Source organism: Microcebus murinus, chromosome X (genome assembly GCF_040939455.1).
Source record: "Microcebus murinus isolate Inina chromosome X, M.murinus_Inina_mat1.0, whole genome shotgun sequence".
Classification (NCBI taxonomy): domain Eukaryota; kingdom Metazoa; phylum Chordata; class Mammalia; order Primates; family Cheirogaleidae; genus Microcebus; species Microcebus murinus.
In genome coordinates this window covers 2,696,958-2,722,225 of record NC_134136.1, presented here as the reverse complement: position 1 = coordinate 2,722,225, position 25,268 = coordinate 2,696,958, and the positions used below count along the sequence as shown (strand labels likewise).

The following is a 25,268-nucleotide window of genomic DNA, read 5'->3' as shown; positions in this document are numbered from 1 at the left end:
ACCACCCAAGTGCTAAGGTCAAGAACTTTGGAATCATCCTTGATTACTCTTTTTCTCTTTTCCCTCACATCTAATCCATCAGCAATGCCTGTCAGCTCTACATGCCCATTATTTATAAATCCTATGATGGCTGAGCCACTGTCATCTCTTACCTGGTATCCTTGTTTGCTTTCTTGCCTGCCTATAATACATTCTTCCCAGCAGCCAGTAAAATGTACATCCTTAAAAAAATCAGATCACATCACTCTCTCTGTCCCAAATTTTCAGTGATGTCTCTTCATATTTAGAATAAAATTTACATTTTATTCTATATCATATGATCCCTGCTTGTCTTTCTGACTTTTATTTCTGAACTTCTCTGTCTCCTTTGATTTGTATGTTCTAATCTTATTGCTCTTGCTGTTCCTTATGTGTCAAATGTACCTAAGGGCCTTTACATTTTCTGTTCTCTTAGCCCCAGACATTCTTCCTACAGAACTTCCATAAGGCTTACCTCCTATGTTCAGATCTCTGCTCAGAGTCATGGCCTTGTAGAGACCTTTCCTGAGCACTCTACTTAAATAGCTCTTTCTCCTCCTGAAGTCAGTCACTCCCTATCCCTTTACACTACTTTATGCTATGCATATCACCTGCTATAATGCTATTTATTCATATATATATATATATATATATATATATATATATGTAAAATCTGTCTTTGCCATTCGAATGTAAGATCTATTTTATCACCAGTTCTTAGAAAAACTCCTGGTACATATTTCATGTGTTCGTTCAATATTTCTAGAAAGAATGAAGATGTATAAGGAATGATGAAGATAAAGGGATCACCTCTTTCATAGAGTAGGTGAGCTGGCATTTAAGAGAAAGTGGAAGGGAACATTGAATACCTACTCCGCTGTCCCGTAATCTTATTTCAATGGAATAAATTTGTTTGTTTATATACAGTCTCCCTAAATACCAACTCTATTTCTGTATAAACATTTTTTTATACTTCCCAGCACCAGTGCAATATCTAGCACATAGTACAATAAATAAATGAATTGGGTTTCATTTGACCTGTGGTCTAATTTCATCTTGGCCACTAGCTGGCTTAGTAAGTTGAGCTAGTCACTTCCCCTCTCTGGACCCCACTTTTCCCCTCTGTGTGATGAGGGCTTTGTGCCAGAAGATCACCAGTGGGATCACCAGTCTAGATAATTATTTTTTTAAAAAACTGAATATAATTCATATGCCATAACATTCACCCTTTTAAAGTGTACAATTCAGTGCTTTTAGTATATTTTGTGCAAACATCTTATTCTAGAACATTTCATCACCCCAAAAAGAAATCCCGTGTCTTCCAATTCATCCCTCCCCCAAGTTCTGACAATTACTAATCTCCTTTCTGTCTCTATGGATTTGCCTTTTCTGGACATTTCATGTAAATGGAATCATATAAGATGTGTTCTTTTGTTCTTGGCTTATTTATCTTAGCATGTTTTCAAGGTTCATCAGTGTTGTAGCATATATCAGCAGTTCATTCTTTTTTATGTCTGAATAATATTCCATTTTATGTATATACCACACCGTATCCGTTCATTAATTGATTGACATTTGGGTTGTGTTTAACTTTGGCTATTATGAATATTGCTGTTATGAACATTGATTTACAAGTTTTTGTATGGTTGTCTATTTTCAGTTATCTTGGGTATAGACCTAGTACTGGAATTTCTGGATCACATGGTTACTGTACATTTAAACTGTTGAAGAATGGCCAGGGTGTTTTCCAAAGTAGCTTCACCATTTTACTTTCCCACCAACAATGGATGAGGGTTCCAATTTCTCCACATCCTCACCAACACTTGGGTATAGTGTGTCTTTTTGATTCTAGGCAGTATGGCTCCATTTTCTAATGAAGTCATTAGAAGCTCAGAGAGGGTGAGTAGTTTTCCCAATTAACATAGCTACCAAATGACAGACTAGCAATATGCATTCATATATCTTATTCCAAAGCTCATTTGTCTGCTATAATATATTATACTTACTATAGCCTGTCTGAACACTGTTCTAAGAAGGAGCCAATCCTTCTACTCAATACTGTTCTTTACCAGTATCAGCCATTATCTTACCCCCAAACTTGTTACCCACTGCTCCTCTTTTTTTAAGAGACAGAGTCAAGCTGTGTTGCCAATGTTGGAGTGCAGTGGCGAGATCATAGCTCACTGTAGCCTCAAACTCCTGGGCTCAAGCGACCCTCTTGCCTCAGCCTTTGTAGTAGCTAGGACTATAGACACATGCTAACACATTTGGCTTATTTTATTATTTTTTGTAGAGACAGGGTCTCCATGTATTGCCTGGGCTGGTCTCAAACTCCTGGCCTCAAGCAATCCTCCTACTTCAGCCTCCTAAAGTGCTGGAATTATAGGCATGAGCCTCCATGCCTGGCTGCCTTTGTACATATTGTGGTATTTTTGTGACTCCTTCTTCCATCTGCATGAATTACACCCCTGTATCTGAGCCCTTTCTATTCCACCTGTTTAACCTCCCAAGAATCCATCTCTAATGCTTCTTTTCCAATTTAGATCCTTTTCATCAGCAGTCCCCTAGATGGTCTCCCTACATTAGTCTCTGTGGTCCAATTTAATAATAAACATAATAAACACAAAGCGATTTCATAATAAACACAAAGGGATATCCTAAAAATACGTATTTGATAATGGCACTTCTTTGTCTCTCCTACCCCCTAAAGTCATTGTTCTTTGTGGCCCAAAGATAAATTTCATATTCCTAAGCATGGCATTCACAACCTCCATGATATAGCCCCAATCTATCTTAAAATCTCATCTCTAGGTACCCACTTCTTTCATCTAAATTTGGCTTCTATGCTTAAGCCAAACTAAACTTTTTATTTGTTTATTGTTATTTTTTATATATTTGTAGACCATGATCTTTCACTCCTCCGAGTTGGTTTTTGAAATGTCCTTTCCCCTTTTCTCCGCTTATTGCAGTCCTTCAAGGCCCAACTCAAATGTTACCTCTTTTATAAGACCCTCTCCATCCTCTCCAGACAATATTAGTACTGTCTTCCTTGTAGCATTTACTTGGGTGATTCTACTCGCATTATAATAAATGATCTATTTCTCCTGCCTGACTCATGTGCAACCTCTCAAAGCTTCTCCCTACTACTTACTCGCACTTAGAGGAGAGGCTCCACTTTCAGGCTTGGAAACGTGCCTGTTTGTGAGACCTCCCTGTCTGATCCTGATTCACCTCCAGTTCTCTGCAGTTTCTGAGTCTGGTCTGTGTGTTTTCCTATGGAAATAGATGGCTGGTTAGGGAAAGGAGGTAGCACTAAACTCTTATTACCTGACAAGAACAATGAATTCCTTCTTCAGAAAGAGTTTGGACTCTGGAAACGGACTTGAATATTTGAAAACTGGCTCTGCCACTTACTAGCTTTGTGACATTGAATCAGTCTGTACCTTAGATTCCTTATTTGTAAAATGGGACTAATAAGGGTTTACTACTGTATAGAGTTGTTTTGAGGATTATATGAGGTAATCCATGAAAAGCATTTAGAATAGGGTCTGCCACAGAGTAAGTATTCAAATAATGGTATTTGTTATGATTATTATCATTATCATTATTATTACTGTTGCCACTATTACCATTACTTTTATTCAGCACACTCAAGAACCTGGAAATGATTACCCTGACAGAAAGGCCTACCTCCAAAGTCAACATTGCTCCTGTCATTCCATATCCTATTTTCCTGAGCTAGGAGAATATTCTTTCCTGAGTGGAAGGTAGCTTCTACCACTAGAGGAAGGTAGCCTTTCTGAGATCGTGTATGTGAATTTCTTTTATAAAGATTGGACCTATTAACACTGTATTGAGGTGATGATTTTACTAATATAGCCTGCATTGCACAGGCCATCCCTGTTGTCTCCCCTAAAGGAGAGAGAGGGATGGAATTTCCTAGGGTCTGTCTACTGGAAGAAGCAAGTGTTTAGACAGGAACATGCAACTGAAATGCTGGGCAAAAGCATGTGGGTGAAAGAATTCATGTCACCATCTACTTCATTTTTCCAAAAGGGTAGATGTGGTTGCAATTACCCCTGAGTGCTGGATGTTGAAAGGTGACCTCTGCCACAAGGTCTATCCCAGAAGCCAAGTGATCTATTTAGGTTGGTGCAAAAGTAATTGCAGTTTTAGCATTGTTGAAATTTGCCTTATGATATTGGAAAACATCCTTAAATAAATGTGGTTATGTTATACATCATTTTAATGCACATTTCTCACTTTATGTTTTTTTTGCTAATGACTTAATAGTAATGTTTGCTGTTTATTTTATATTTATTTTAGACTATGGAAATGATGTTAGACAAAATCAAATTTAAGCAATTTTCTTATTTGAGTTCAAAATGCGTTGTAAAGCAGTGGAGACAACTTGAGACATCTACGTCACATGTGGCCCTGGAACTGCTAACAAACATACAGTGCAGTGGTGGTTCAAGAAGTTTTGCAAAGGAGACAAGAGCCTTGAAGATGAGGAGCGCAGTGGCCAGCCATTGAAAGTTGACAATGACCAACTGAGAGCAATCATTAAAACTGATCCTCTTACAACTACATGAGAAGTTTCTAACTCAAAATGAGTTGTAAAGCAGCGGAGACAACTCAAGACATCAATTTGTCCCAGGAACTGCTAACAGACACACAGTGCAGTGTGGTTCAAGAAGTTTTGCAAAGGAGACTAGAGTGTTGAAGATGAGGAGCACAGTGGCCGGCCATCAGAAGTTGACAATGACCAATTGAGAACAATCACTGAAGCTGATCCTCTTACAACTACACGAGAAATTGCTGAAGAATTCAACATCGACCATTCCATAGTGGTTCGGCATTTGAAGCAAATTGGAAAAGGTGAAAAAGCTCCATAAGTAGGTGCCTCATGAGCTGACCAAAAATCAACAAAATCATCATTTTGAAGTGTTGTCTTCTCTTCTTGTATGCAACAGTGAACCATTTCTTGATTAGATTATGATGTGATGTGCGACAAAAAGTAGATTGTATATGACAATCAGCTCAGTGGTTGGACTGAGAAGCAGCTCCAAAGCACCTCTCAAAGCCAAACTTGCACCACAAAACGTCATGGTCACTGTTTGGTGGTCTGCTGCTAGTCTGATCCACTACAGCTTTCTGAATCTCAGCGAAGCCATTACATCTGAGCATTATGCTCAGCAAATCCATGAGATTGAAAATTTGCGAAGCCTGCAGCTGGCATTGCTCAACAAAAAGGGCCCAGTTCTTCTCCACTACAGCTCCTGACCACAGGTAGCACAACCAACACTTCTGAAGTTGAACAAGTTGGGCTACGAAGTTTTGCCTCATCCGCCATATTCACCTGACCTCTTGCCAACCCACTACCACTTTGTGAAGCATCTCAACAACTCTTTGCAGGGGAAAATGCTTCCACAACCAGCAGGATGCAGAAAATGCTCTCCAAGATTTCCTTGAATCCCGAAGCATGGATTTTTATGCTACAGGAATAAATAAACTTATTTCTCGTTGGCAAAAATATGCTGATTGTAATGGTTCCTATTTTGATTAATAAAGATGTGTTTGAGCCTACTTATAATGATTTAAAATTCACGGTCCCAAACCGCAATTACTTTTGCACCAACCTAATAATTTCATGGTACTGTTGTGCTTATCTCCCTGCCATTATTTGTGAGCTTTTGGTAATGTTTTATTTGACTGCTGGAGTACTATTGAAGTTGTGTCAGGCTTAATCAAATAAGGGCTATGTACCTACCTTGAGACCAGAGTAGGGGAGTTCCCCTTGGTTCCAGTCCCTTTGGCAGTGGCAGCAGCAGTTGGTGACAGATTTCCAAGGAGAAGAAAACTCTGGGGGGAAAAATGTCTTTACAGCAAGACTTGTCACATGGAAACTCTTGTCTACTGCCTACTTGCTACATAATAGCATGAATAATAACTACCAGTTATTGAGTGTTATGTACCAGGCACTGAAATAAGTATGTCATCTCCTGTCATCCTTACTACAACCTCATGAGACAGGCACTCTTTATTATTCCCATTTTACTGAGGAGAAAATTGAGGTACAGAGAGAATAGGGAACTTGTCCATGGTCTCACAGTTGGTAAGAAGCAAAACTGAGATTCATACCTGGCCACCTGGTTCCAAAGTCTACATTCTCTTAACAGTTTGTTATGAATAGTTTCAAACATAAACACACATGTAAGGAAGCCCCCACATTTTAACATTTACCGATACATGTCCAGTCTTGTTTCATCTATACCCTGACCCACTCTCTCAATCCAGACATCATGTCATTTCATCTGTAAATGTTTTAATATTTATCTCTAAAAGATGAGGATTCTTTAAAGCAAAACCACAGTACTGTCATCACACCTAAAAGAAAAGAGAACAAAACAGTAATTCCTTAAGAACAATTAGTTAGTGTCCAGATTCTATTATCTCATTTAAAAAAAATCAGGATCCAAATAAGATCCACATACTACAATTGGTTGATAACATCCCTCAGGTTTCATTTTGCTGGCCAGAACTTATGCTCATAACCACTACACTCTATGTTTTCTATTCTCAAGAAAGGTTACAGTTTCCATACATTCTCAATCTTTGGTTCATTTACAGCTTCAAGAGGCTTTTTGAATAACCTAAAATTAGTTTTCAAAATGTTGACTGTATTCATATAGGTTAGTTTCTCTAGGGAGAGGGTCCCTGGCTTTTATCAGTGTCTCAAAAGCCTTAAGTAGGATTCCGAAACACTGAAATAATGTACTAATATCATAGGAAATTGTAGTTCACAGAAGCTGGGAGAAGAAAAATGGCTAGTTGGGGATTTCTTTCCTGGGGTGGAGAAAGAAGTTAAATTCTGTTTTGTTTATTAACTTGAAATTTGAGAGACTTTAACATATTGTTTTTGAGGGAAATAGTTAAGAATTAACTTATATCTTTGTTTAAAAAGAATAGAATATGCAATTGATTGGGCATTCTGAGTCCCTTTTGAATTATGTATTCCTTTGAATAAAACATGTTGGTTTATTGAATTGTGATGGTGAAAATTGTACTCGGATCATGAACTAAATTCCTTATTTGGATGGGACCAGTGGCTCCACATGAACTGGGAAGTCAGTAGAGTATGATTTTGTGGGATATATTTGATTTGTGCCACAGTGATACCTCCTTTGAAAATATGCACAGATTTTCAACATTAAGTATATATGTATATGTCAAAATAAAAACATTTCAAAGATTATTAATCTTTCCTCTTTGCACTAACTTTTTCCAGATGAAATCCAACATCAAACACCCAATGGGACTATCCCTGGCAGCATAGAACCCCTCAAGCCACCACAACACCCTAAATTACCCATTCAGAGGAGTGGGGAAGCTGATCCTGGGAGGAAGTCCCCAAGCAGGCCTGTTTCAGATGGCAAGTTGGAGCCCTGCCCTGAGGTGGACGTGGGGAAGTTGGTTTCTAGGCTACAGGATGGAGGGACCAAAACCACCCCAAAGGCCACCAATGGACCCATACCAGGGTCTGGGCCCACCAAGACGCCCTCTTTCCACATAAAGAGACCAGCTCCCCGGCCTGTGGCTCACCATAAGGATGGTAAGTCTTTGGGAATCCCTTGGGAACCAGAAGTGAACATAAATACTTTAAACCTTGAGATTATTCTGAGGTTAGTGATGTATTTAAGTGGAAATCTGTTCCAGTTTAATGCCACTAATATTGGAATTATAAGACCATAAAAACCATTCATAATAATCACTAGAATATAAGCTCACTGTGGGCAGGGATTTTTTTGGGGGGGGCATTTTTTTTTTTTTACTTCTATATCCCAAGTGCCTAGAACAATTCCTGGCTGGCACATGGAAGACACTTATTATTTGTGGAATAAATAAATAATGATGATATTATTTATTAATATTATTGTTTCTGTTACTATTTATTAAGTATTTTCTATTTGCTTGGCACTTTACTGTACTACGTACCTGGCACTAGGATCACAGTTAGTAACTGGCAAAGCTGGGATCTAAATCTTTCCATGTCTGGCAAGTGCCAAAGTGTATGTTCTTTGCACTAAGACACTTTACCTTCTTATAAAAAGGTTTGAATCTGTGAACCATTGTTTTCTCATTCTCACTTTGCAGTTTGGGAGAAATAGGGACAAAGGGGCACAACTTCCTCAAAACTCTGGACTTTTAAAATTATTACAAATTCAAGATTTGGCTGACCTCTGCAAATTTAATTGGCTACTACACATAGAGACTCAAGTTAGGAGTTTGGGGCTAATCCAGAGGGGTGTTTTGGGGGACATAATTCTATAAAGATAGTATGCCATAATGTAAAACATATGGACTTAGGCATCAGAAAGGCTTGGATCTAAATCCTGGCTCCTTTACTTTGTAGCCATTATAGATGACCTATAAATGTGCCTTGTGTGTTTATATCTTGTCCTGTTCTAAAAAGGATTTAAGGCATTTCACACTATAGCAAAATATAACAACTTAGAAATGGTAAGAATAATTTATTCAACAAGTATTTTTCAATCACTGACTGTGTACCTGGCCGTATTCTAGGTGCTGCAGACATGGGAATGAGTAAAACATACGAGGTCCCTCCCTGAAGCTTAGATCAGACCTTGGCAAACTATGGCCTGTGGGCCAGATTGGGCCCATTGCCTCTTTTTATATGGCCTACCTGCCAGCTAAGAATGTTTTTTACCTTTTTAAATGTTTGAAAAAAGCAAAATAATGTTTCATGACACATGCAAATTACATGTAATTCAAATTTCTATAACTATACTCCTTCATTTACATTTGTCTGAGGGATTTTCACGTTACAACAGATTTGAGTAGTGGCAACGGACACCTTATGACCTGCAAAGCCTAAAATATTAACTATCTGACCCTTTACAGAAAAATTTTGGTGACCTTTGACATAGATTCTAGAGTACAGGTAAGAAAAAATGATGCCTGGAGTAAGGGAAAAAATGTAGGATAGTAGGGAATTGGCAGGAGTGGAATTAGTATACAAAATGTTTACCCTAAAGCCTGACACAGTTGCTGGAGCAATGTCACAAATTTGGGTATAAACTTTCTAGAGAAAATAAAAGAGAGAAACCTCAGTGGTTATACAATTTCAAATTCTTAAGGTAAAAACAAGCCAGTTGTTGAGGTAAAGCATAACTGTTCTATTTTTGAGGCCAGGGAAAAATTTCTTTCATGGATTGTCTCATATAACAACCTGAGTATGTACCGATGGCATTGTCTCAGAGTATAATTTAGTAAAAGCTATTCTATAGGAGGTTCCAGTACAATTTCCACAAGTAATTGACTCTGAATTATCTGGCTTAATCTACTGATACATCTATGTGAACACAGTTAAGTTTTTTAGCCTCATTGCACCCTGGTTTTTAGATCTATAAAATGGAAAAACAGCTTACCTGCTAGAATTACCATTAGGATTTAAAGAAATAATGTGTAAAATCTCTAGCACATAATCAGCATTCAAAATGTGATACTGATTCTCTCATCCTGTCCCTCCCCTCCCTAAAATTTGAATCTTCCGAGAAGTAGCCAAGAAAGGCCAAACTTCTATTAGACATCTGTTTCAGTTCACAAGTCGTATATTGACCTTTGTGTCAATCTGGTGGCAAGTTGGGTAACTCAGCTTATACTCATCACAGTAAAATTTGCTTTGCCTGTGGCCAAGCCTTGAGATCAGCCAGATCCTATCAGTTCAGCACACACAGTAACTTAGCCTGCCCTCCCTCCCTATCAGTTCCTCCTTCACCATCTTCTGCTGTTCAGTCTCAGTGGCACGCCCATCTTCCTCTTCCTCCACAGTCCTGCCCCAGGCTTCTGGCGGCAGGTGCTGTGATCTAATGGTCTCAGTTAATTTAAGTACTGATCTGACTTGTTCAGTATCAGCCTTACTATCTAAATGTGGGCCACAGTGTTACCTGGCTTTGTTTTCTGCCTTCAATCAGTTACCAGCGGGATGGCACGATGCAGCTTTTTTTTTTCAAAGACCATGCCTCCAGCCTTGGCTACAGAATGCAGAAAGCAGAACTGAGGTGGTTTCGGCTTTGGTGGAGAATTAACCAATGCTCTAGTGTAGTTGCCTATTTGAACCTTACCCTCCCTCCCTCCTCACCCCTCCCTCCCTCCCCATTTTGGCTGCTGCTCCATGGTGTATTCCCCAATATCAGAACAGTTATCAATTAAGCAGAAGCTACAAAGAGCTCTGACCCTGAGCTATAAATTGATACTTGTTAGTTCCTGGTGCTGGCCAGCAGCTTGAATGGCAGTATTAGAGGGAGGGAACTGTCACCTCAACTGACCTACTCTGCACCTTACAGTTGTTACACCATTTCAGGTCTGTTGTTCTGGGCTTTGGAGCATGTTAAATTGCTTTCTTCTATGGACAGGTTTTCAGTAGAATCAGTATTGTTTTGTCAGGGGTCCTTTTCTGTTCCAGACATGGAGCTGGATACTCTTGCTTCTTCTCTTGTATCTAATCATTGAGATAGGCCTGTGAGGTAGGTTTTACTCTCCCCATTTCACAGATGGAGAAATGGAGCCTTGCAGACATGAAATAACTTGCCCACAGTAACCAGCTTATAAGGTGCACACATAAGGCTTAAACCAGGAGTCCAAGATCAGAACTCTTTCTTTATACCACACTTCCTATTTCTTCTCCTGTTTTGGCCACCTTCCTCTTTCTATTTTTATAAGAACCACTCACTTTTGGAAGTACAAAATTATATAAGCCCATTTTTCTTTCTTTATTTGATGTTATTGCCTCTTTCCAGTCCTGGCTTTGCAAAGGGCAAGTATGTAACTTCCACAGAGGAACTTAGGACTTTCCTTTGGGAAATGAAGAGGGAGGAGGGCTATATCCAGTCTACTTACATGTATTTGCTTATTTATTCAGGCATAGTGCTATGCAATGGAAGAGACAAAGGTGATAGGTATCATCCTTGCCTTCCAAAGGTTCGTGGTGAGGCTGCCCTGTAGGCAACCCATCCCAATCCACTGTGATCCACGTTATAGTGAGGGTAAGAATGAATTCTAGTAGGAACATGGAACAAGGAGCCCTTCATTTTACCTGAGGTCTTGAGAGCCGTCAGTCCTCCACTAGGGTGACTAATGCTATGAGTAGCGTTTGCATCCACTCTGAAATTATTAGTAACAGACTTGCTTTTGCAGTAATGGGAGTTGCTGGCCATTATCCACATTTTCTTGTTTGGACTCATTATGCTTTAATAATCTACTGTTTGGTTTTTATTCTCTGCCTTTCTTGGAGCCTAACTCCAAATTGTTTTAGAAGGATAAATAATGTCTAAAGAAGCAGAAAGGCTTTACGGCGAGCATGGAGGGGTGCCATACAAAGAAAGAGAATTCTAGGAAACTGGAGTAATCTACATGAGGAAACACCCTCCCTGTACTTTGTGCCTTCAGGCTGAGTATAGATGGATATATAGAAAGGTGGAAGAAAGTTGCTTAAGGTCAAATCCTGATGACCATCAGGTCCCAAGAAATCTGTAAATGCTAAGATTCCTTGGTTATGGTCATTTAACTGAGAATGGGGGTGGGGGACAGGTTGGGCTAGATTGGGAGATCAAGTTTATAGTAAAAGCCAGGTTATAGAACAAGGTTGAAAAGAAACTAAAAGGAAGTACAGTTTGTTAGAATGACCATTGTCTCAAGAGGCTTAGTGGTTAAAAGCCCATACTTCAGAGTCTCCCAGATGTGAGTTTGAATCCTGGCTCTGCCGTTTCCTAACTGTGGGACATTGGACAAGTCACAACCTCTCTGAACCTTAGTTTTCTCATTTGTATAATGAGGATAATAATGTGCCCATAAGACTGCTATAACAATGAAGTGAGGCATCTATGTTCCTGGCACATCGTGAGTACTCAGTAAATGGTGGCAGTTGTTCTGCTTCTATAGGAGGCTATTACTATCTGTTTGATCTTAGTTAGGTCAGCTTTGCTTCTTTGAGCCAGTTTTCTCAACTGTGGGACAGTACTACCATTGAAGGCAAGTAATTTGCAGGGATTAAGTTAGATTAGGTATACAAAGCATAAGGTTTAAGAAATGGTAGTGTCACTAGGTAACAACCTCTCAGGAAATGGCAAGCATGGAAAATGGGGATATCTACTCTTCTGCATTCTGGAGCCTATGAGGGCCCTCAAGCCTAAAGTGTAGATGGCATGGAAGCTCTCAGAGCTACATTTTCCACCCTCGGCCTATCTTTGACCATGCCAACACCTAGAAAGAGGCAAGCCATTGTTGAGGGGAAGGGACAAGGATGGATTCTTGCTCAATCCTCACGGTCCAGCTCAAGTCTCATTCTGTCCACCAAGCCTTCTGACAGTCCTGTCCCAGGGAACTCTTTCTTATCTCACTTCTTTTGGCACCCAAATTTGGTCCTTTAATGTGGATGCTGAGCTATCATATTCACACTTGTTTTCTGTGAGCATAACTTCTCTTCCCGGCTCAGTTTTAAGCTCCTGGAGGGCAAGGCCAATGTTGGATCATTTGTCTGTATTGCTTGTGAGCGCATAAGGTTCGGCATGACAGCTCCATATTGAATACCTTTCAATTTAGGTTTCAGAGAGAGAGATAGACAGAGAGAGATTGATTTTTATTTTAAAGCTGCTTAATTCTAGCTCTTAGGGAAACTGTTAAAAACAAGGGTGGGGGCTGGTTAAGTGCCTGATCAAGGATGACTTCTAGAGTACTCTCAAAGTGGTGCGGTACATAAAAGTCAGCACGGAGAAGAGAAAGGTCTACAAACAGATTCATTCAACTGTAAAACAGTGCAGTCCAATATTGTACTCGTAGGGAACTGATATGAAGGCCACACAGCAAGTTAGTTTTAGTATTAAGACTAGAATCTAGGTTTCTTGACTCCCAATTACATGACTCTTCCCTCCCTGCCTCACCAATTTGACAATTGTGGCTTAACTGTGACTGAGACAAATTAGAAGCAGGAGAAAACAACATTGGAATCTTTTAGCCAAGAAAAGTATCTGCTGCTACTTCAGAGCTTGACTTGTAATGAAACATCATCTGGAGGTCACTGTAAAAGATCTCAGCGGACACAAGGTTAATGATGTTTGTTTTCCAAGGCCCTAGGTTGATGTCCACTTGGATGTAGCTGTAACTTGGGAACGAATAGGGATCTTATTTCGAGGATGTCATTTGGTTCACTCATCAAGGGAATTGATAGCCCTGGGGTGGACATAGCTTCAGGTAGAAATGTTTTCTGGCTCTGATGGTTCAGCTTATTCCTATTTGACTCTCTTTCTAGTGACCAGTAGAAATGAGACCGCATTCTCAGCTCTGGTAGTCTGTGGGCTGTGCTGTGGAAGCAGCGCCATTTGGCCTAGTAGTCCTCACCCCTGGCTGCACATAGAATCGCTTGAGGAGCTTTTAAAAATAGCCATGCCCGTGTCCCACCCCAGTCAATTAAATTAGGATCTCAGGGTGGGGGCCAGGTATTATATAGTTCTAAAACTCCTTGCATGCTCCTAATGTGTAACCAGGGTTAAAAACCACTGGTAGTTGGGACTACATGGGTTTCAGAAATCAGATAGACCTTGAGCTACTGCTGATCAACTATGAAATTACTTCTCACTTCTGGGGCTATTATTATCATTTTGGTTGGTTTCTGTTTTTTTTTTTTCCTGCAATTCTGTATACCTAGCCTGTTCCTATGGAGAATGGCATGTTCAGAAATGTAAGATACAGACTAATGGGGGGGGGAACAATTTATATATGTGCACATGAATAGTGTTTTGTTTATTCATTTATTAGAACACCAATCATAGTGTATTATTTTTATCTCTGTTCATACCTATCTCCCTCACCAGAATGGCTAGATGGATGAATTTTAAAAATACACAATAATATATAAGTACTTCATGAACATTTGCATTGGTGGAAATGAAGTATGCCTGAGAGGCTGCTCAGAGGGATGAGACTTGAGCTGGGTCTTATGGGATGGTTACAATACAGATGAGACTTGGCAACAGGGGCACATATAGGGCAAGAAGCAGGACAGAGTCTGATATTTACCCCTACTGTGTGTTAGGTACTGTCTATAGGACATCTAATTTAGTCCTTAAAATCACCTTGTAAAGAGGGATTGTTATGCCCATCTCCCAGATGAAGAAATTGATAGTCAAAGAGGTGAAGTAACTGTCCAGGGCCCCACCACTTGGAAGTAGCATAACAAGGCCCTAAATCCAGGTCTGCACAACTCTAGACTCTTGTCTCACTTTAGAAGGGCTGGCCTTAATGGGGCAGTGAGGGGACCAGTTTGACTAGAGGTTAGTGCCTGGGACAATGATTTGGTACCAGCTATTGGAGGGCATTCATTTCTGTGAAGGAGTTTGAACTTTATCTTGTGTTTTTTAGAGCTGCTGGTAAGGTCTTTAAGGAGAAGAAAAACAATATAAAAATACTTGAAGTAAATTTTCCAGCAATATTCTGTTGATTCAATTTAATATGGTTTTACATTTACTGTAAACATTGTTGTAGAAAAAATTGAATGAATGTCAAGATCTATAATACCCTTGTGTAGTTGTCCACATGTCTATTTCAGTATGGTCTTTATCAGTCCATGATAGCTTTTTGTGGACTTTTTTCACTTAATATTATTTCACATTCATGTTTTTGTTTTGGCCTGGTGCAAAGTTTTGTCAGTTCATGCATAATATATATTGATCGTATGAATTGCATTGTCTGCTTAGCCTTCATGGTTGGGTCAGACATTTTGCTGTTAAGATGCATATTTTTGTGCCAATTCCTTTTTCTCTTGTTTTTTTCTCTTATATTATTTCCTTTGGGCTTGTTCCTCAAAGTGGTATTACTGCATCAACAAGTACAAACTATCTCATATATATGATTTTGCATTTCATCCACATTGTTCCAGAATGCTTGATGGCTATCTTGATATAATAAGCCCAGTTCTTGATGCCACCTGCAATGTGTGAATGTCCCTGTTTCACCATAGTCCTACCAGAACCATCTTATAACAAAGTATTTATTTTGTACCAACTAACCTGGAAACTAGAGAGACATGGAGCAGAAAGGTGAGTTAGGAGACTACTATCATAGTCAAGGCCTAAGTGAAAAGGACCTGGATTTCAGTGATGATGAATTTAACAAATTCAAATCCATCATCAAACATTTACTAAGCACCTACTATGTACTGGTCTTGTACTAAATATGTTATAACCTAATTTTATCCTCTCACTGTCTCTGTAAGATTATATATTATTGATTTGATTATATAACTAAAGAAACTGAGACTTAGGAAATTGATATGACATACACAAGGTATCTGAAGTTTCAGAGCTGGGATTTAAATATAGTCTTTCTGAAGGGACAGCTGCCAGAAGAATAACAAAAGAAAAAGCTAGAGTTGTTAGTGACCAAGTAGAAGTAGGAGCTAAGGAAGGTGGCCAAGGTAACACCAATCTTGGGTGCCTGCTCATGAGTAGTGTTCTGTTTGGCTAACCATCTAAGTTCCTGGCTAACTGTTCTCTCTTCCAGGGGACGCTGATGGTTTCAGCAAAGTGCGGCCTCCAGGAGAAAAGCCAACCATTATCCGTCCCCCAGTGAGGCCTCCAGACCCTCCCTGCCGGGCAGCTACTCCCCAAAAGCCAGAACCAAAGCAAGATATTGTGGCTGGCAATGCAGGGGAAATCCCATCATCTGTGTAAGTACGGTGGTTCCTCAGATTTGACCTAAGGTCTGGTCTGTGTTAGGCTTCCAGGAATGCTCTTAGGATCACCATATATAACTGCTAAGGGTGTACGGAGCACAGCCCTGGGGCATCATTTACTTCAGAGTTTCAGGGAATATCATAGGCCAGCCCTGTCTGGAGTGTTCCGCTCAACACTCAAGCTGAGAGATTTCTGTAAAGCTGAAAACTTTGAACCTTAGTACATGCTAGGAGGCCTATTTTTCTTAGCTGCCCTGATCTCTCTATGGTGATATGATTACCTTCTGTTTTTAGATTCCTTGGCTCTGGACTTTTCCCCCCTAATTTTCTTATTGCTACTGGTTTTAAAAGTAATTTGATGAAGAGATTTACTCATCATACTTGTGCTTGAGGCTGTTGTTTTCTTAGTAAGCAAAGAGTATGACTTTTCAAAATCTTTCAAAATGACTCAGGTTCCTCAAAGAGCCTCTTGCAGACTAGGAGCTGCGCTGACGTCCAGGAGGCCTTCCTGAGGCTGGGCTGAAAGCCAAGGAACCAGAGAGGGAGCGACTAGGACAGGAGCACAGCAGTGCTCAGGGAGCAGCCTTGCTTGGCCACAACTAGCCTGGCTGGCCTTTTCTTGGTGACTGGGATCCCCTCTCAGTATACCGCCTCCTGGTCTTCCCTTTTCTTTTGTCTCTTATTTTTCATAATTGTAAAATGGGGGAAAGAAGAAGACCAAAGCCTTTACAGCTTCAACTAATTAGCTAAGTGTATTTACAAAATGCCAACAATTACACTTTGAAATCGAGACTGATTTCACTTATTTCCCCCAAGAAAAGCCTGAATTTGCAACATTCTCGAACCATTCTGTATCGACAGGGACAAATGGTGTCTGCTATGGCCTTGAGGGTGTCTGTGGGCTCTGTACCATTTCACATTCTGATACTTGGGTTTCTCCTGAGACCCAGGTCGTTTGTCAGCAAAGGCAGGGCCTGGTATTGGTGGCCCATTTGGTTCAGAGTTTCCTGTCCTTTCCACTGATCATTGGTTTTCACACATATTCCAGAGCAACTCATGGGACTTGCTTGGCTTCTGTTTGCAGGGTGGCTTCTAGGACCAGGTTCTTTGAAACAGCTTCCCGGAAAACAGGAAGGTAAGAGACACAGGTGACCAAAGAGAGAGCAAATCATTTTTTAATGAATTCATCATGAGCATCCCATTTGTGTTCACACTTATAATCTCTCCTTTTGTTTCTCTATACCTCTAAGTCTCTCTGTTTGTTGCTTTCTCTTTCCGAGCTTTTTCTCTCCATCTCTTTTTGTCTCTCTCACACTTTTTCTCACTTTGTACCTTTTGTCTCCTTGTCTCCTTGTTTCTCCATCGCTTTCTCTCTGTTCCTCTCTCACAAACACATACGTGTGTGCATGTACACATGAGCACAAAGACACATGCACACCAAGCAGTATTGCAAAAACATTACATCCAGTATAGGTCTTACTTTTTCATTAGTTTACTTATTTAGAAACTATTTAATATTCTAAAAGGGCAGCTGACAAGGATATGTAGAATACAACACTTTAACGTAAAACATGGCCCCCATTCCAAAGGTAAACATTAAACTTAGGCAATGATTCTCAAACTGGCTGCACATCTAAATCATCTGGAAAGCTTGGAGGGAAAAAAAATCATAGATTGGTGGCTTTCCCTGTAGACCCACTGAAACAGAATATCCAAGAGTCAGGCCTGGGAATCTAATTTTTTGTTTCCTTCATTTCTCCCTCCCTTTGTTCCTTCTTTCCTTCCTTCCTTCCTTCCTTTCCATTAGTTTGTTTTTAAAACTTCTCACTTGCCAGTACGGACTGCCTAAGGCCTGTCATTTGGGACTGTTTGGACTAAAACACCTAGAGAAATGGTTGCTTAGCCTTCAGGGACTCTGTGAGTTTGTTCCATGTTGCATATCAGTTAGTTTGAAATTTTGCTTCCTGATAGGTGACAGGGGTGTAAATCTTCTAGCTGGCTAGTTAAAAGCAGAACAATGTGCCTTTCCCAGCAGTGGAACTGGGGTAGTTTTGATATCCTCTAGTCAGAACTGTGGGACCTGACTCACTAGGACATGATTCTACACAGCAAGTCATCCTAGCTCTACTTGGCAGGGAGCCGCTGGGTGCCTTAGACTGGGCCAAATTCTCCTTAGACAATAATTTACCATCTATTCTACCAGAACGGATGAAAGTAAGGTCAAGTCCCCAGATTTCTCCTACTGATAGCATGAAGATAAAAATTTCCACTGAGGAAGTTTTTAAAGTAGGCTTACCCAAATGTCTACCTTGAGAAATAAAAAGAGAAAAGAAGTGAAGGGAGGGAAAGAGAAAGGAAGAGACACCCTATTATTCTTAATAAGGTGTGTACCCATGAGCAGGTCTCCTTCCTGGTGGTTCTTCCTCTCTCCCTAGGATAAGCCATTTGAAAAATAAATACTAAAGAAATAGAATACAGTAAACTGAAATGAACAGAATAAACTGGACATGTCTAAAGGAAAGCTCTTTAGAGGAGGTTATACTTGAGCTGGGGCTTGAAAGATGAGTAGAAATGCACAGGAAAATGTGTGTGGGGGGACTTGATCTATAGCCTTGGACAGGGGACCAAGGCATTGAGAAGGGAATATGTGAGAGCCATGAACAACAAAGTCCAATAGAATTTTTAAGGCAGACTGACTTCCAATAGGGAAGCTATAGTGAAACTGGTGTTGAGAATATGTAAAGATTGGTAGCCATCGCCAATGTGCTGGAGATTTGTCTGCTCACATTCAAGGAAGCCTTAGAACAACCACAATCTGTGGGCACTATGGCCAAAGCAGGCACTTCAGTCTGGAGTACCATTCTACCTACCATATGTCCAGGCTCCTAGAACATAGATTTAATCCTGTTCTTTATCCTTAGAGTCCATCTTGGCACCAGTGTAGGTAAGACCAAAGTGGGTGCACCTGCCTGCCAGTGTTTTATGAGCCACCACCCTAAGTACTCCCATGTTCTTCCCACTCAGCATCCACCTAGGGAGAGCATCCCTTCCATGTAGGTCTCCACCTTGTAACCACCACTTGCATCAGTGCATCCACATGCTGGCCTCTAATCAACGTCCTCAGACTAGACACACAGTCAATCCCAACTGTGGTCATTGTTACCAACTCTTCTCTCTCCTCTAATAAAATGAAGATCTGTTTAGCCTCTGTCCTGCCCCTTTTTGTTTCCAATTTATATATGTGACTGTATGGAGTCTGACCTTTGAATGATATCTCTCATTAATTTACTTCCCTCCCACAGCAATTCTTTAAAAAATAATTGAAAAGAAAATGAGTTGTGGTTCGTCAGGCAGAGAAGAGAGGGGAGGATACTTCAGGGTGGCATAACAGCTTATTTAAGACAGATTCAGAAGTGTTTAGTGTTCCAGTTTGGCTAGAAGGTGGGAATGAGATGAGGAAAGTTTAGCTGAAGGTGAGACCAAGAAGATGGATTGGGGCCAGGTCATGAGGGCCTTGTATGACAAACCAAGGTGTTTGGTATTTGTACTGTAGTCATGGGATAGGGAAGACTTTTAAGCATGGCAGTGCATATTCTGAGCTGACTGAGTTGTAAAAAGATCACTGAGGTGGTAGTGGGGAAGACAGATGGGAGAGTAAAGACTAGAGACAGAGAGACCAGTTGGGAGACTAATCATCCTGGCAAGAGGTGGTGAAGCCTGGCCTGTGTCATTGCCAATGGGAATGGAATAGAAGTGACAGATTTGAGATAGGCTCAATAATACTTGACTGACTTTTCAAAGAAGAGACATTGGAGAAGGACTGAGAGAGAGAAAAGTCTAACTTGGGCAATCAAGTAGACGGTACAATAAATAATTGTGAAGAAGCAGGTTTTATGGGAAAGTTGCTGTACTTAATTTTAGACATAATGATTTTGAAGACACTGTGGGACATCCAGGTAGAGAGGTTCATTGGGTAACTGCAACTTAGGCTATTAGTTGGAGCTTGACCTATATAGATTTTGGAGTACATCTGTTGAGTATAGCCACTCCAGAGCAGCTATTCACATTTACTACATGGATGGGAGTATGATCATTTCAGGGAGTAGGTATAAACAGAGTCAAGAGAAAAACACAAGGCTGAGGACATAGCCCTGGAGAGCAGCTGTTGTGTAGGATGCTGTGGCCATACTATAGTGGGCTTTATTTGCCTCTTTGCCCCTGCTATACCCAGACAAGGATAATTTAAAACTGATCAGAGCACATTAAGAGACTGGGCAAGGCTGGTTTGATCATCAAGGCAAAGGAAGATTCATCTTTCACATGGTACTTGCCTACTTCCTCACCCTTCTTCCTATTAGAGATAATCACAACATGCAGTCTGTCATCTAGAGCTAACTTCTCTGGGCCCTCCTAGCCTTCCATAGCCTGGTACTCAAAGGATTGTTCAGGCACTTGAAATATATCTTCTTGTCTAGGATAATAGGGAAGTAGCCCAATGATATAAGCATGGAGCTAGATGCTTTGAAATGCCTAGGCAGAATCACTTCTCCTTTTTTCAGATGTCCTCTTAGCACTGGCTTGGAAAGGTACCCGCTCCCTTGGTTTGCATTTCCAGTCCTGACTGCTAGAGTCTTAGTGAAATGTCTTTCTTCCTTTATCCACAGTTCTCAAGGCAGACTTCCTGGAGATGAAAGTTGAGGCCACAGGTATGTAGTCTCTGCCACTGAATACATAACCTGGTTCCACAAAAGCCTTCTTTATGGGATCTGATATTTTGAGGACTTGACTACCATGTAGGTCCAGAGGGTGGGAACTCACATCTATGCCTCAATTCATTACCCTATCAATTGCATGACACTTAAACTTAGTGCCTTTTAATTCCGAGGTTTTGTGTGATTTTAAGTCACCTTCCTCTTTCCTTTCATTCTCCCCTAGCCAAACTAGGATGTAGTTTTACAGATTGCCTTTGAATCAAGTTCATAAGGAATCCTAGGCTGTGACATTTTGGGAAGGTACATTTCCTTCTCTGAGCCTCAGTTTCTCAGTTTGTAGAAAGATATTCTTTAGGTCTTTAAGGAAACCAGTAACCTCCCTTTTATTATTATAACAGGTGCCAAGAGGCTACCTTAGTATCTGATGGATTTTGTTCCTTTAGACAAAATCACTATTTCAGTCTTACCCACCTGAACCATCATCCTTAGTCCTCTACATTTGTCTAATGCAAAGCACTTTCACATCCATTATCTCATGTGATCCATATCACTTGCCAGAAGTAGGGAGTATAATATGTGTTTTAACTCAACAAATAAAGGAACGAAGTTCAGAGGGGCTAAGCGATTTTGCTAAGGTCACAGGAGACTCAGAGGTCAGGGAAATTCCTTTCCCTACCTAGGAGTTCTGATTGCATGACTATCAGATTGCTGGCATGACATGAACCCGGCACACACATAAATGAGATCTAAGCATCTGGAGCTTGGCTTTCCATGTGCTCCCTACCCTTCTTTTTCGTCCTATCACTGCCAGTCCTCAGAGTTCCATGGGTAGATAAGCTTCTCCTTATCAATCCCCATTGGAGTTGAAGTTCCAGTAAAAGGAAGTTTGGAGTTATCATAGGGCTGGGCTGTAAAGGCAGTGGGCATGATGCAGGGGGGTTATCTGAGAGGTTTTAGTATCAGGCTTCTGCTTCCCCAGGTAGACTTTTTGGGAATTAGAGTTGAGGTCAAAGGCACAAAGTCTCCAGTCCTTACCATAGCACCATCCTAGGCCTGTTCCATGGGATCCAACTTATAAGGGCATTTTCCCAGAGAGCCTCTGTTGCTCAGATAATGAGCTACCAATCATAGCCTTAGCTACCTACCAACAGAGGCCCCACCACTCGGTGAGTGTTCAGTGTTTAACCAAGTAATTCCCTACTCTCCTTTTTCTCTTTCAGGTTTTAAAAGCCTTGGCTTCTGGGGACCCTTTCCAGGCTCTGAAAGGGTCTTCTTCAAACCCTTGCGTGTGGAGTCATTTTGTGCTGAAGAACAGCTCCTTCCTGACCCTGCATCTTCAGGCTCTGGGAGTCTATAAAATAAGAGGCACATGTCGTAGACACATGTTTATTTCTCGTTTGTATTCTGCCTTCATCCTCTCAGAAGTTCTATCTCAAGTTCCTGTAACACTGTGAATGGTTGGACTCCCTCAAGCCAAACTCTACCCAAACCAAGATATTCATTCACCTGAGTTGAAGAGGGGAGTTCAGTTTTCAGCTCTTCTCAGAACTTCCTGTTTCCTCAAAAGGCCATTGAACTCTGTAAGATTTTGGGCTAAAGACCAATCTCAGGGGTCTGTCCCTGAACTAAAGGCCACTTGCATTGGAGCCATTGTTTATCTTGGTTGGAGGGGAGGCGGAATGATCGCCAAACAATGGAGAATCTTAATATTCTCTTACTGAAGATATGGACACTGGTGCCAGGTCAGCATTCTGGCACTGCCGTATGTTTCCAAGAGCCTGTCTGTTCTTGTGGGGCCAGACGGCATGGGTGATGCCCTTTAAAACCCCTCCATGTGGACTTAGGAAGGCGGCCTACCTGCTCTTGCATACAGCCTCTTAGGACAAATCTACTAAGCATGTTTTGCATGTCAAAGCCTAGGTCTTTTTGGATTGTTTTTTCTTTTGTTTTCTGCTGACAGCTTCCTTTCCAAGCAATCAAGAAAAAAAAAAAAAAGCTGAAAACATTTCTCTTCAAAAGGCAGACTGTGTTTGTCATATAGGAGTTCCATTTTTGGGTTAAATGCTAGAAAAATTGTTGAGCTGTATTGAGGTCAGGCATCTGTCACTGTTGCTTCATGTTTATCTTCTTTATCTCCTGAAAGAAGCAGTTCTTAGTCCATTGTCTATGGATTCAGGAACTCCATGATGTCCCTGAGATGGTATGTGGAAATCCACAACAACATGCCTTTTCTGAGGAGATGTTCCATAACATTGTACTGATTTTCAAATGGCCTTGTGACACAATATAGGTTAAGAATCACAGCCCTTGAGATAAAAGAGTCATTTTACAACCTGTAAAGTATTTGATTGGAAGGGCTTTTCAAAATCATTTAGTCTAACTACCTAGTTTACAGTTGGGGAAGCCCAGGCAGAGCAAGTTAGTGACCACACTAGGACACGATCCCAGGTCCCTGGGCTCCTATGCTAGATTTTTCCCATTACAGCAAACTTATCTAGCAAGTGTCCTTAAGGTTGGTGACTTTAGTGGCTATCATTTTGGGGGTTTGGCTTTTACCCTTTCTTGAGCCCCCATATTTGTGACCAAGTAGAAAACTTTAAGACATAAATCCCTGGTCCCCTTCATTAATCATCTCAGTCATTGGAAAGGAACTAAAATAAAATTGATGTAGTAGGTCAGAAGCCTGAGGAACAAACATTTCTCATTCCTGTTTGTTAAAGGGAACCTGATAGAATATCAGTGCTTGTGTTTCTGTGCAGATGACTGGGCCATTGCTTGCCTTTAGGACCTGTTTAATTATTAATATAATGTGGCACAATGTGAGAGAAAAGGCTTTCTTACCTCTACTCTTCTAGTAAGGCCCTGCTAGTGCACTGATTGTAGTACTGAGAGAGAAACACAGATATGGAGATAGAAAGTGAGCAAGCGTGTGTACACACATGCCCAAGTCAACTCCTGAGGTGCATACTGGAAGGCAGTAGTCACTTTCAAGAGTGAACTCCAAATATGGTTTATTGGTGAACATGTAGGCCAAACACACAGAGAGCCTTTTTGAAAATTGAGTGGAAACTCGATGCTTTTCTAAACCAAGGAATGCCCAAGTGGCCTCTACTCTCTGCCCAGACTCAAAGACCAATTTGCTAAGAAAACAGGAGAAAGAGAGCCAAGTGCCCGTCATTTCACCTGCTGCTCACCCCCAAAGGGAGTCTTTGTGAGGCCTACCATCCTCACCTAGGAAGTGCTTGTTGAGCCCTGCGCTCAGAGCTATGGCCTCCCTGCCCTGTCCCATTGTATGGTTCACAAAAGCAGGCAGGTGTGCAGATTCTGGCTAGAAGTAATAGCTAACAGGGCCTCAGGTACCTTGGAAGATGGTAGAGACATGGTTTGACTCTGGTTTTCTTGGGTGAAGATACCACAATCCCCAATACAAACACTGGAAGATTGCTGAGAGTCAGAAAAAGCTGCTTGTGACCCCAGGGAGAGAGATGTCCCAGAAACATGGCCATGAGATCCTTGTTTGTTTGTTGCCTGGGACACAGATCAAGATCCTAGCCTGGAGAGTAGGAACTGCCAATCTGGCTGGAAGCCAGGGACCGGTGGCTAGGTAGCTCTGCCCCTGCCTCGGGCTATACCTAAAGAATGAACCTTGGCGCCTTCCTTCGGCACTCTGACTGAAAGAGCAAAAGCTTTTGTGGTGAGGGCTGTCATGGAATGAGACTGGCTTGGACCAGTATTGATGAATGCGTAGTCATTTAGAAGAGGCTATCGGGAGAGAGTGATGATGGAAGAGTGGCACATTCAGAAAATGATCAGCATACCTTGGCCAGAAAGTTAAGAGAAACTGGCAATGAATGAACTGAAAGTCTTGTACTGGCAGTGATAACTAAGGAAGATAACATTTTTTAAGCACATAAGTGCCAAGTACTTCATATACATTATCTCATTTTGCCCTTACAACAATTATACAGGCAGTCTCATTTTACAGAGAAAAGGAATCATGGCCCAGGGGCTAAAGGAATCAGTTCTAGGACACATAGAAAGTAGATAACAGAACTGTGATTTGAATTGAGGCCCCTCTGACTCTATACCCCATGCCATTTGCCCCTTGCCACACTTGAGTAGGCGTTTGAATAGAGGCACATTACTAGAGCTGGCATGACTCTTGACTCTTGCCTGCCTAACAAAATATAAAAAGGCAAGCATTTGATGGAGGAGTGTATGCAGCCCCACTTTACAGGGGAATAAAAACTAGCTGGAAGATAACTCCTGTGCTGGGCTTTCTCTTCACATTCAGCTTACCCATTTGATAATGTTTTTAAAAGGATCATCTAGTTTTACCATGTGAAGTGAAGAATTTGGTTTTTAGTTGGTAGCTGTTAAGGCCCTGGCTTAGCCATTTCTCAAAGGGAAAAAAGGTCCTCATATGTGTCTCTGTATTTTGCCAAGGTTGTAGCATGTGCAGTTTGAGCCGAAGAGACTGGCGGCACACACACGTGCAGTTCGAGAAGTCGGAAAGGTCTCAGTGCCTCTGCAGTTCTTGATGCCTTGGACTCAAATCCCTACAAAGTTTTTCTGTGGTTATAGTAGAAGTCAAGAGATGGTTTACAAAAAGAAATATTATTGAATTCTTATTTTTCAAGTTTTTGTTTAAAATAATGGTTGGGGGTGTCTAGCCACTGAGGAGCAAAACTCAACATACAATTTCAATAGTAAAATAGTGCCATGCAGGGTATTTCTAAAATAATTGGCTATTATGGGAAAGTGTTATTCTCTTTACAAGAAGTTCT

General features: G+C 40.9%; 1 protein-coding gene across 3 annotated transcripts in view; it reads left to right on the top strand.

Moving 5' to 3' along the window:
- Positions 1–24,744, top strand: part of OPHN1 (oligophrenin 1) — a 287,434-nt gene extending 262,690 nt beyond the window's left edge. For all 3 annotated transcript variants that reach the window (XM_075999259.1, XM_075999258.1, XM_012736270.3), the window contains 5 exons: positions 7,310–7,633; positions 15,598–15,763; positions 16,854–16,904; positions 20,434–20,475; positions 21,702–24,744. In XM_075999259.1, the coding sequence (XP_075855374.1) occupies positions 7,310–7,633; positions 15,598–15,763; positions 16,854–16,904; positions 20,434–20,467 (575 nt within the window). In that variant the 3' untranslated portion in view covers positions 20,468–20,475; positions 21,702–24,744. The remainder of the gene's footprint in view (positions 1–7,309; positions 7,634–15,597; positions 15,764–16,853; positions 16,905–20,433; positions 20,476–21,701) is intronic.
- The last annotated feature ends 524 nt before the right edge of the window (positions 24,745–25,268 follow it).